The following is a 12,781-nucleotide window of genomic DNA, read 5'->3' as shown; positions in this document are numbered from 1 at the left end:
TACTAGACATGAGGAGATCATGAGAACTTTGTGAACATCAATTCCTGTCGTTTCTGAAGTTTGTGTTTTACTATGGATGAAACTTGGCCAATTCCACTCAATTCTTATCTCCCTTCAGACTCCTTTTGAGCTCAAATTTTCAAGATGAATGTCATCTGGGCCAATTAGCAAACAGAAGGAAGAGTTATTAGCTGTATTCTGCAATGAAGTATAGTCTGCTGAATGATCTGACCCTGTTCCTTCACTTAGAGAAGATCAAATTTTGTGTTAGAGGTTCAATCCAAAAGTTTTCGACTGGATGCTCTCCCTGGAGCCTGAAAGTCACACAGGAGCTGGCTCTGCTGAGTGTGTGTCTGTGTCCCCGGCCCGACGGCCTCAGTGGGACCTTGTGGTTCTGGTTATTGACAGTGATTGTCAACCAGTGCAGGTTTAAATATCCATGTCCTGATTTGGTTTGTGTGCCCATGCTTGTGTGGATGCTTGTTTGCATGCTGTCCACGTTTTTGAGTTGTTCTGTCTTGGTCTCCTGGGTTTTCATGCTTGTGTTTTGTTTGTTTTTTTTCATCTGTGCAATTATTGTTGTAGTTTTTATTGTGCGCTGTTTTTTCCATCTGTTATATTTTTCTTACTTTATGTTGTTGTTTTTGTTGTTTGCAGCTGCGTATGGATGGATGGGTAGAAAACAAGAACAAAACAGAATGCCATCTTTGCTCTGTCCCTGTGATCAACAACCTTATTGATGGATGATCAAATAAAATTGAAAAAGTAAAAAGAATTATATTCTGCCTATGGTTGTTGTTTGGCATTGGCAGCTGAGGAAATGAACAAAACCGTTCAGTTCCTGTTGGCCACGCATCCAAAATATTGAGCAATTAAAGTCTGAGCAAGAAGAATGTTTAAAGTCTGCAGGTTTCATTAACAGCCGTCTAGTTTGGCTCAAAACCTCTGTTAGAAACGTTTCAGTTGACCCACCTGTTTCGCTTGTCAGTTTTGCTGCTGTCTGTAACATAAAACATATTGAGTTGCTTCGCTGCATATCTTCACTCCTCTGAGGCATCTTATCCATATTTAAAGAGACACGGTCCAACCCGTCCAACAGCAAACACCAGAATGAGCCACCTGAGCATCATGACTCCTTCACACAGTAAATCCTCTGCTCTCTTTGAACATCAGAGGAAACGGCACTTTGTGTTGATAATGCGCAAACTATCTAATCAATTTTATGAGTGGAGGGAAGACATATTGTGGTTATTTGCCTCGCTAATTATTCCCAACATCCCGTTCACTCTTTAATGTTGTTGCCAGAATAATAAGCTTAAGCAGATTTCAGGTGTGTTTCTGCAGCTGTAGTACAGTTTAACACATGTCAGTAAACAGTTCCTAGAAACACTAAAGTTAAACTTTGCACATGTGATAAAAAATAGCCATCCACCCCTTTTTAGTGTGACTGTCTGTTTATTAGCTGTTTTACTTTATCTTTGCTCAAAAAATAGGACAGAAATGTAACATTGTAAAGCATAAAGAAAAAATGTTAATGTTGAATCAGCGTTGAATGGAACATTCAGTTTGCTCTAAAATATAATTCTCTGACAATCTATTTCATCGCAAAACGCAACGCTTGACATGTTTCGGTGAGACAGAGAACATTCAGATGAAAATAGACGTTTTAGTGACTGAGAAAAATACCAACAAAAGATTAAAAGTAGCATCAACAAGTAAACAAATAATTTTACAGCAACAAATTGCAGACTTCACATTTCTAAACCCAGATTAATTCTGCCAAAACAAACTTATATCCCATCAGAAAGTTTGTGTTTGTTTCTTTAAAATTGTCCAGATGCAATAAACATTTATTTATAGTTACTGATTAATCACCACTCTTACAGGCTACACCAGTAGTTTAAACTTAAAAGATACATTGATTACAGTAACTCTTAATCAACATGAGTGACATGTAGTAAAATCTGAAATAAAAATGAAAACAACCAGTCAGAAAATAAAATAGGTCCCTGTACAAAATTAATTTGCACATGTGCTGAACGTTGCAATGTATACTTTAGCTACATATCATTAAACCAAACATTGTTTTGTTCATTTGGAGTCAGGAGACAGTAAGCATCAAACCCAAACCTGTTAGTGCTACTCATTAAAAACACAAAGCCAGTCTTCTTCTGATGATGATGATTATTTGTGATGGTGACATTTGGCAAAATGTCATGTTTATTGCTTGTTCCATAATTTATCACTGCATTGTGTTTTCACCATGTAAAGCACTTGGAGCTGCCCTGTGGCTGAAATGTGCTGCTCAAAGAAATATTCATTTGACGTGCGTGTTAGCACAACAGCGCACTATGCATGGCCTGTCAGAAAATACAATCAAATCAATTTACCACCTGCACATCTTTCAATAAGAGTGGAGATTACTGGTGGCTAATATATTTTTGTCTGGTTAATTGCACTTTATGGAGGTCTGTACAACAAACACGCAACTTTCCTCTTGTTTGATTAGGAGTGTAGACATTTACTGGATTATTTATTTGTAGCCCTCACATCCACAAGGTGTAGCTTAGACAGTGACTATGAATACATGAGTAATGTATTTAAATACTCGTTTTCTTTAAAGGCACCCACAATTTCCAATACTAAACAATCCATTCACATGTACATTGTACATAGTAGGAAGACATCTTAATAATGTTAACTAAAATAATTAATATGCATGTCTGTAAATAACAGGGAAGAAGGACAATATTTACAAGATCTGTTGAAATTTAACTACAGTTAATGAGCTGTACTCACCATTTGCATCCACTGGTTGTGAATTTCAAAGAAAACTTAGAAAACCAAATATATATGACATAGAAGCAGCTTTGTCTATAACATAGATATAAGATAAGATAGACTTCATTCCAAAAGTGTGTCTGCTTCTTCTGTAGTTTGCATTGAGGTTGTAAGACATGAATGTCTTTCGTTCACGAAGCAGCAGTCCACAGTCAGCTTCTTCCCTTATTTTACTATGGGGGAAAAAAAAACAACCTCAATTTGTCTTTGACCTTCAATCTGTTACATTCACTTCACCTTTTGATGTGGCTGAGTCTTTCGCACATGATGGAGAGATACTGGGTCAGCTTCACCATGGCAATGATGACGGTTCCTCCGATCAGAGAGCAGGTTGGCCAGAATAAAGAGTGGAAGACGGCAATTCGACCATAAATCTGGGTCATGATGGCGCTGTCTGTCTTCTCTGTTGGGTCGACATAACACTGAACTGTAAGCTGAGTCCTGAGTCTCTGGGAAATGTCCTGAACCATGGCATGTGTGGCAGCATAGTCCCTATGACACTTTGGAATGTAGAAACACTGAAAGAAAAAAAAAATGCAATCATTGTGATCTGTCTGGTAAAAGACAGATTTATATTTCACTCTTTTCGTTTAGGTTTGACTAATGCTTAGATATTATGGTAATAATTACTGGTTAATGAATCATCGCTTATTATTTGGGAACATCTCACTGTTCTGGTGGGGAGTTTCTACAGTCAGTCAGTCAGTAACATCATCTCTGTCCTTCCTAGTGTATAAACACATAAGAACACAGAAAGCCACCTTAAACTTCCTGTGATCTTTTTTCACAGTTATCTTTTTATGTCTTTGAACAAGGGGTTTATATTCTGAGCAGAGAAAGACGAGACTGTGATCTGATTTGCCAAGCAGAGGTTCTCTGTGTGGAGGTGTAAGAATCATTGACACATGCAAACAACCGCAGCAATTTACTTTCTCTGGTACAGCAGCTAACAAACACATTGTGTCCGTAGCTTAGCAAAAAGTGATAAGATGACATCACATGCAGTGTCAGCAACAGCTGATGGTGGTTACTGAAATAACACTCTTGGAAAATGGCACAGATAAAACTTTCTAAGAGCCTACGCCTGACAGCAGCGTGTTCTGGGTGACACCACTTGTTGTTCAAACCAGACTTGTCCTTCGTGAATCACATGAAGCCACAGCTGCAGCATCTGTGGTTGCATACCTCGGGATTGCTGTCGTGTGTCTCCTCATTGTGCAGCAATCGGACCAGCCGTCCTGACGAGTTCAGGCTGACAAACACTTGAAGGCAGGGGTAACGGGAACTCTTCCAGCACTCGACTCCACAGCTGTATGAACAGTTTACATCCCACACTATGGTGGAGTTCACAATGGTGCAGTTATCCTCGTCTGTCCACACACTGGAGAGACAACGGCAGTCACTTTTTAATACCGCGTCTTGGAAAAAAATCTTCAAATTTCTTAATCGTTTCCACATTATGTCAGTGATCCAACATGAAACTGCAATGTATTTCATTGGGATTTTATGGAATAGGACACAAGACAAAGTAATAATGGGTGAGTAAGCAAAAAGAAAATTGATATTTAGCATGAGAAAAAAAAATTAATTCAGTGTAATCAAACATCACCAAGACTACATTAACTGTGTTTGTTCACTTTCTGGAAGCAAGTTAATGATGAAAAACACACTATGAAAAGTCAAGTTTCAAGTTTGTACTGCACACAGTAGTCGTGTCGTAGATGATCCCACGTCTACTACTTGTGGTATCATCAAAGCACAACTGGCTCTGTGAATTTACTGGTCTGAATGCTAAACACCCCAAATAACACTGAACACATCAAAAGTGACGTGTGGTGACAACAGCATCCTCCTGCAAAGAAACCTTTCTTCAACAAGGACAAGAAAAATTAAGCAAAACTTTTTTTTTACATTTCTGCAAAAGACTCGACACCACAGCCAAGGTTTAGAATGGTCTAGTCAAAGTTCAGACCCAGCTTCAAACGAGGATCTATTGCAAGACTCATTAGTTGCTGTTTTCCATCAGTCTGAGGTTGGAAAGAAAGTTCCATGTGTGCAAAGCATGACGAACCCCTAAAGATCTGCACCTTCAATCACAGTGTATGGTGGTTCCACTAGAGACTCGTGTAAAATAATACATTTTAAATTTTTAAATGTTTATCTTCATTTTGAGAATCATTTAGCATTTTCCTTCTATATCAGAATTCACCACAAACTGCATTTAAACTTTTGTCTGTCATATGATGAAATGTATAGAAGAGGAAGTAGACAGAGTGCTTCTTTACAGCTGCTCTTTGGTTGGGCAGTGCATTCATAAACAGTAATAATAGTACAGGGCCACTTCACAGATTAGCTGTCTCATAACATCCTGTCACAACATGGGTGACATCTTTAACACATATAAAAAAAACATATTTTTTAAGTAAAGAAATTACATACTACACCTTTAAGGGACTGTAGATGTGATCACCTTTCCAGAAGTTGGTCCAGTATAAAACAGGACAGTACCTGTCAGAGTAAGAGCGCAGGATGGTGATGCCCAGTACGAAGTACATCATGATAGAGAAGAAGACCATGCTGAGGCCCAGCAGGATGGCTCTGTCCTCTCCCGCCCTCAGAGCCGTCACCGTCTTCCTCCTGTCCAGCACCTCATGGTCCCGAATCCTCTGGTAAATAGAACTGAACAGGATTAAAACGATGTGAGCTTCTTGTCAAATGTGTTTCCTGTCTACTTCAGCGGGAATAAATTCATCTAACAAACTCAAAATGGAGCTGGGTCAGAGTAAAGGTGGTACCTGCGTTCATCCCTTCTCTCTGTGACTTTAGTTCCTACAAAGAGAAACATTGTTTCTGAGAAGTGTGCAAATGGGAGTCCACTGCTGCTGCTGGAGGCTGAGATCCACCTGCAACAAAGAACGCAGCAAAGTTTCAAACAACCTGGATGGATTCACTGGGGCTGAATCAGGAAGGATCAACTAGATCTTCTGTGAATTCTGACTGATTTTCATTTTCTCAGAGGAGAACTTTTGTTTCAGCATGCTCTAACCTTGCAAATACAAAGTGACTTCCAGGATCACATTTCTCCTTTAACATATGAGCTGATGAAGAGACTGCAGTGCACAACAAGTGTTCAGAATACACTACATCTAAATATGTCACCATGACTGAGGTGATCCATCATGGCTCCCACTTATTCACATCCTAAATTTAACAAGTCTAATTCATCAGTCAGCAAAAGCAGCTGATGTTCTAACTATGACTGTGAGTTGGCACAATCAGGGTTTATTTTCAGCCTCAATAAAGCTGATATATTCACAATCTTATTTTATTGCTACAATCAGTAATATTCACCAAGGAAAGTTGTATTTTGAGTGTTAATTTAGTTCTCAGGTATCAGTGCTTCATGCTATCTGGCTACTTGTTGTTGTTTTCAATAATTTTATAAACATGTTTTGATATTCATCAGACTGCTTCTTTTTTTCTCTCTTGTTGCCATGGTGAATAGCGTTTATGAAGGTTTACTCAGAGTATCTGTTTTGTTCACGCTGCTTTCTGAAACGGGGCCCAGTTGTTCACTGAGGTTTGGATGTAATTGTTTTCAGATCTCACTGAATACATTTTGTTAATTAGTACTGTGAGCTTTTCAGTGCTGTTGTTTTCATATGTTATTGGTTGCTGTGGTTTCTTGTTTTTTTCTCTTTCTGCAGGTGCAGTAGCAGACTTTTAGGGTGTTTTCTTGTATTCTCTATTTTTCCTATGTTTAAGTCTTACCTCCCTCTTTCCCCTTTAACTTTCTCCCCCACCTCTTTTCCTTTGTCTTTCCCCTTTCCTCTCTGTGTTCACTGCTTCTGAAATAAACCCAAAGCAATGAGGTAAACACGAGGAACTGAAAATAAAGTTGCTCTAAACTAAAAGAAAATCTGGTCCCAATCTGCAATTAACTTCTGTCAACTGAAAGTAGAATGAAAAAAAAAAATTACAAAACAAACAACAAAAACACAGCGATCTTAACCCAGTGCTCCTCATCTTTGGTTGCAGCTCAGGCATGGCTGTAATGGTGGCCTTTGCTGATGAATTCATTGCTGACAGGTGATGGATAGGACTCAACATGTGGAAAGGATGCAACACATGCCATTCAGCAGGACAATGATTTGAACATTTGGTTGTGGCAATCCAAAAGCTATTCAGGGTGAAGAGGTGGAATATGATGAAAGGCAGAGCTGCAGCGCTGACACGAACCCAGCTGAGCACCAACGACACCAGGCAGCAAAACACTGACCATGGCTGAGGATAACTGGAACAACGTCACTGAAGAATTACAATCCTGCATCTCTATTCTGAGACGTTCAAACTGCAACCAGTCTGGATGTTTTCACTACTGAAAATTTAACGGCTTAAATTCTAGCTCACCTCTTAGGCAGTGATTTCAAGCTGGGTGGATAGAATTGCTGCTTTTATTTTTTCATCTAAGGTGAAAAGGAAATTCTATCTTCCTGCCATTATCTGCAGAACATATTGAATAAAAAACAGTCTTGTATTTTTCAGGCCAGGTAAGAAGTGATAATGATGCAGAACTCATGTGGTTTCTGGTGGTGCAGTCAAAGATCAGCTGTTAACGTGTAGGAGCATTTCCCCCCCAGCATGGCACCAGTCACCTCACAGCTTGTCCATCCATAGACTTATCCTGCCTTTCCTATTGCTGCCTTTTAATACAGTTATTGCCTGTGACTGTTAAGTAAAATTTGCCTGACACAAAACCCTTAAAACAGAGCACGGCGACAGAAGAGACGCAATCAAGTCTTGCACCCTTGAAAAAAAACAACAACATTCTTCTAACTTAGAAGTCATAAATCTAAAACTCAGCATTCTTCTTGGGGGGGGGGGAGGGGGGGACACCCCTGAGACGTCACAGAGCTGTTCACTTCTGATCAACGGTCCAGATCCAAGATATCATTCCAGACAATGTGTCTTTGTGGCGGAGGTGAAAAGTGTAACTGATCTGTGTTTGGCTGGTCTTCTTGTCTGACAGGTTGGGTAATTGTAACTGAGAGAACATCAGCATCTGTCAGCGTAGATGTGGAAGGTATCTGCAATGTGTGGAAATAGAATGGAAGAGCATGGAGTAAGAGGAGAGGTGGTAGCTCATAGGTCAGAGATCAGCTCTGAGTCTTCTCTCATTTGCAGTCGTGGTGAACAGACTGACTAATAAACCTTTGGTGCAGTCTGAGCAGGATATGTGATTTTTAGCTGAAGTTGAAAGACTGTGAAGAAATGAAACTCTGCTCTGTAGCAGGACAGAGCAGGGTTTGGGACAGAGCAGGGTTTAGGACAGAGCAGGGTTTGATAATTTTGCAATTCACAGGGTCCCAATTTTTTTCAATTTCTATGAACAATAAAATATATATGTATTTGGGGGGTTTCCCCCTGTTGGTCAGGGGCCTTGAAATTATCCTAACTTTCCCCCTGTCTAGAGGTCATCAGTTCAAATCAGCAGGGAGTCACTGCCTACAATTAAACCTGCCCCTTTCCTGCTATTAACGTTTTACTTGAACATAGATCGCACTCCTTCACCAGATCTTCTGTTTCTTCTTGGGCGTTCTGCTCTTCTCAACCCTCGTTCGGTTGTTGCAGATGGCAGCTCAGGTTCTGAGTCAGGTTCTGAGTCAGGTTCTGATTCTGCTGGATGTTTCTTCCTGCTAAATGGGAGTTTTCCCCCTTCATTGTTTTGTCAAATTGTTGTAAATCACTCAATACAAGTGATTATCTTCATCACTATGCGCTGGTCCAGGAGAGGGAATGTTGCAAATCAATGACTCCATCCAGTTTGTTGGGTTTCCTTAAATAGAAACTTTTTTTTAGCTAATTTGAAAAATGTACTACACTTAATGTATAGTTTAATGGCCAGGCTTGAACTAAATGTGTGATTAAATGGAAGTGAGTTGGATTTTTTTTTTTTTTTGCTAATTTGTTTTGAATTTACACCATAAACAGTCGTGTAAAAAAATTTTCGCATCCTGTTTGATTTCCTATAAGGTTTTATACGTAGTTATCAGACTTCAGTGTTTCAGAACATCAGACCAACTGAACTATTTGTCAAAGACAACAAAAGTAAGCACAAAACAGAGTTTTTAAATGGATGAACTTTGCTTTCAACACCGGAAAAAAATTAAACACCAAAACCTACATGGCCCTATGTAAAAAGAAATCCAAAAAAAAAAAAAAAATATACCAATGCACCACCAAGCTGTCCCTTCCTTCATCCTTTGATGCTTACATAAACACATGCCACACCAACCCATGCATTCAGTCACATGCACATGCTGGCTTCATTGGAGAAGATCATAAGATGCATGTCTCTTTCTGACGCAGTGAGTGTTCCTCTTCCTGGAAGGCTGGACTGGCAGGTGGTGTGGCGTGACGCTGGCGCTGCTGCTCTGACTGACATGGTTGGGCTTGCTGGCATACATGCATGCTTTTACATGGAAACTCAGGCTCACATAACTCTTTGCTTGGACACCCTTTTGAATCCCCTAACCTAACTTTAAATTGCACCATCAATCGAATGTCATGACTTATGCTTCAGGACTTTGGTTTGGGAGAAACCAGATATATAGACCTCCAACATTTGTAACATAGGCAGACATGGTTTCAGTAAAATTATGATCTTGTTACAGAAAGGTTAATTGCAAGACAGTTTTATTACATTAGTACTGCAACAGCTTGTCTATTAAAGTTAAACATATGTTTTGTGTAAACCTTAAATCCAGACTGAATGTCATTGCAAAATTGGCCTTGATATAACTTTCCTCCACTGTTCTATTTCAATGAATTGTGTGTTTTCAAGTGATGTGATGAGGACTTTAGTCAGCTTATTATTTTATTTATTTTTTGTTTTAATATAAGAATTAAGGCAACGCACCAATGGGAACACTGAACTGGGAACTTTAACCAAGAAGCAACAAACAAGGGGAAACCATGGAGAAAGGAGTGGACTGTGACCATCAGTGGAGCAGACAGGTGGACCACAGAGCCGCCATGACACGTGACAAAAACAAACAGTAGGCAAAGAGAACGATGTATGGTCAGACAGCTGGCTGTGTTTTGGTTAATTTTTTAAAATTAAACATTTGTCCATCCATCCATTTTCTTACAACCGTATCCCATTAGTGTCAGGAGGAGCTGGTGCCAAACCTCCAGCTGTCATCAGGAGAGAGGCTGGGTTCAGCCTGGACGGGTCACCAGTCCATCACAGTAATTCAACAATTAAATAAATATAATTTTCTAAAATATCATAATAGCTGTTGCAGTGTGTGCAAAGCATTATAAGTAAGCAAAGTCTGACAAAAAAAAAAAAACCCACAAAAAACAAGAACAGCTGTCACTACCTGAGGAACAAGTCCTATCATTCTGGGTAAAGAGCTGCTCTAAAGAGTCAGGTCATTTGTGAAGGTCACGTCACTTAAACAGCGAGGATGTAAAAGGTCTATATGGCTGTCTGCACATGGGACAGACAGCAGCCCTGTTGCCTTGCATCAAGACGGTATTGGCTTTGAGTCCTGGTCTGGACCCTTTGTCCATGGAGTCATTATGTTCTCCATGTACATCCACAGATTCTCTCTGGGTACTCAAGCTTTCTAAACTGTCTGGTATATTAGCCTCTCTAAGTTGCCCTTAAGTGTGTGTGCACAGTGGCATTGTCCTTTGTGTCTCTGGTGAATCCCTTCTTTTTCCCAAAAAGCACTGAAGATGGGCACCAGCCCCCCATGGCCATGCAGGGATGAGCTGGAATAGACAGCAGGCGAATGGTTTGATAGATTATTTAGGAATATGCTGCTTTACCTCTGGGACCAAACTTGGATCTAGGAAAGATGATTTTCCTAACATCCTAACATTTCTGGTGCAATATGGGAAACCACAGAGCTTTGTTTTATGCTCAGTTCACTACAAACAGCAGCACAAGCTGATGAAGTATTTTTCAGCATTTCATGTTCAAACACTTTCAAACTGTGGGTGAACTATGTAGATGTAGATCCAACCTTTTTCAAACAGAAAATTAAAAGAACAAAAGAAGCCAATCCAGAGTTCTGGATGTAGTTTGTCACCTCTGGGAGGCAGAGGACACATATTTAACTGGCTAACTAAATATTTAACTTCCCCCAACAGAGAGGAGGAAGTGAAGGACAGTGAGATTCAGACTGGCTCCTCTGTCACTCTGTAGTGATTGTTACAATGAGTAATAGTAGAGCAGCAGGGACAGCTGGCATTAATCGTCAAGATCAGACTCAGTGTCTCCTCACAGCAATGTAGCATTAATGAAATAATCCAGATTTCTAAAGTGTTATTCTGGTACATGTAATTAAATTACTAAAGAAAGCCACAGAACAGAAGCTATAGTTTCAACATTCTGTTATCAAAGTGTTTCAAGACACAAAGCAATGTTCCCGTCATTAAACACTAACAGTAGAAACAACCCAGACCTAAATGATCACATGGACTAAGAAACAAATATCATCCTGAAAATATAAATAAATAAAAACTGGAAATTGAGAAATGTATCATTTAAAAATATGGATTTCCTTCAAAACTTCATAAAACACTAGGAAGTAAATACAGAACAATATGGAAATCAAACTTAGAACCATCTGGAGTCATCAAAATTTCTTCTAGCTTTATTTAACTCCCATAATGTAGTAAACTGTTCAGTTATCCAGCTGCTTCTCAGGTGGATTCACCAATATTTTGTGTTATTTCATTCAAGACCCCGACTAAATGACTAGGATCAATATTTTCTATGAAATATGAACATTAAATTGAAAAGCCTGAATTGAGCAAGCATTTTAAATCTGGCAACAGGAATGCAGAAATTAAATTTTAACTTACATTTTAAGGGGTGAACTTTTATTTTATGACAAGTGAACTTCCACAACGGTGCAATATTGGTGCACATATTTTAGAAATAGCAGCAGTGATGAAAAGCACCGTATCCTAGTTCCATTGGCAGATTCATTTACTTATGACAAGATATTTTTCCATGTTATAAGTGAAATAATCTGCCAGTGGAACTCATCCTATTTCATCAATATTAAGGAATTATTGACTTCAAACAATTAATTGTAAGTTAGTCTTGTCTTGTTTCATGTTTACTAAGGTATTTGCAATAGAAACTAGACAAAAACAAAAACTCTTGGAAAGATTTTGTTTTTGCAGTAAAGGTCATTTCTTTTTTCTTTTTTTTTTTTTTAATCAAACTGAATTAAAAATGTTAATTGAATCAATTTTAGTTAGGTATTTCCACAACCACATCTTCACAGATGGTCACGAGATGCAAGAGGTGCAACAACTTTCTAAACGTCAGATTATAAACTTCCAGTCAGTCATGATATTCCTGGCCTGCAACACATTTATCTAAACTGCTGTACAGAACCTAAGATTCTCAACTTACCCTAAAATGGAGACGTCATCAAAACGTTTCCTTGCTCTAGGTTTTCATTGAGGCTGTATCCTGCTGTGTCCTGTGGGATGTACATCCTGTAATGAGGGTTTCATGAACTGAGCTGCACTAGCGGTCTTCAGCATGTCTATACACTGCAGAGCAAGCAGCACTCATTGGCCCTCACTGTGTACTCTGATATGTAAGTGATAGTTTGTGTCAGAGGGATTTAGGGGCAAGTATTTCAGGTAAAGCAATGAGAGACTGAGAAAGTCAATGGACCGTTTTTAAAATTTAAAAATATTATTTCATTCACAGTGTTGGTTTTGACAGACGATTATGTGAAAACATTTTTTTTATAATCAGAGATTACATTAGAACATTCACAACAAAGTAAAGATTTTAAGAATATTGAGCGATCTCATGAAAAATGTAAACCTGGACTCAAAGAGTGCATTTCTGATCTCCGATCCCTCTCATTAGTCACTGATTCATTGCTAACAGAACCCC

The 12,781-nt window shown here is 39.0% G+C and overlaps 1 protein-coding gene across 3 annotated transcripts in view; it reads right to left on the bottom strand.

The window, feature by feature from the left end:
• Positions 1-1,432: 1,432 nt before the first annotated feature.
• Positions 1,433-12,781, bottom strand: part of si:ch211-247n2.1 (calcium-activated potassium channel subunit beta-2) — a 37,172-nt gene continuing 25,823 nt past the window's right edge. Inside the window, exons 1-6 of one of the 3 annotated variants that reach the window (XM_055060495.1) lie at positions 12,284-12,373; positions 6,645-6,689; positions 5,637-5,744; positions 5,350-5,520; positions 4,027-4,222; positions 1,433-3,359 (exon numbers count right to left, since the gene is read on the bottom strand). In XM_055060495.1, coding sequence (XP_054916470.1) covers positions 3,075-3,359; positions 4,027-4,222; positions 5,350-5,520; positions 5,637-5,686 — 702 coding nt within the window. In that variant the 5' untranslated portion in view covers positions 5,687-5,744; positions 6,645-6,689; positions 12,284-12,373 and the 3' untranslated portion in view covers positions 1,433-3,074. Of the gene's footprint in view, positions 3,360-4,026; positions 4,223-5,349; positions 5,521-5,636; positions 5,745-6,644; positions 6,690-12,283; positions 12,374-12,781 lie in introns of those variants that run through there. The other 2 variants (XM_055060497.1, XM_055060494.1) reach the window with 2 other exon arrangements.

Source organism: Poeciliopsis prolifica, unplaced genomic scaffold (assembly GCF_027474105.1).
Source record: "Poeciliopsis prolifica strain line A6 unplaced genomic scaffold, Auburn_PproV2 SCAFFOLD060, whole genome shotgun sequence".
In the NCBI taxonomy this organism is placed as follows: Eukaryota; Metazoa; Chordata; class Actinopteri; order Cyprinodontiformes; family Poeciliidae; genus Poeciliopsis; species Poeciliopsis prolifica.
This window is presented reverse-complemented; position numbering and strand designations above follow the sequence as displayed.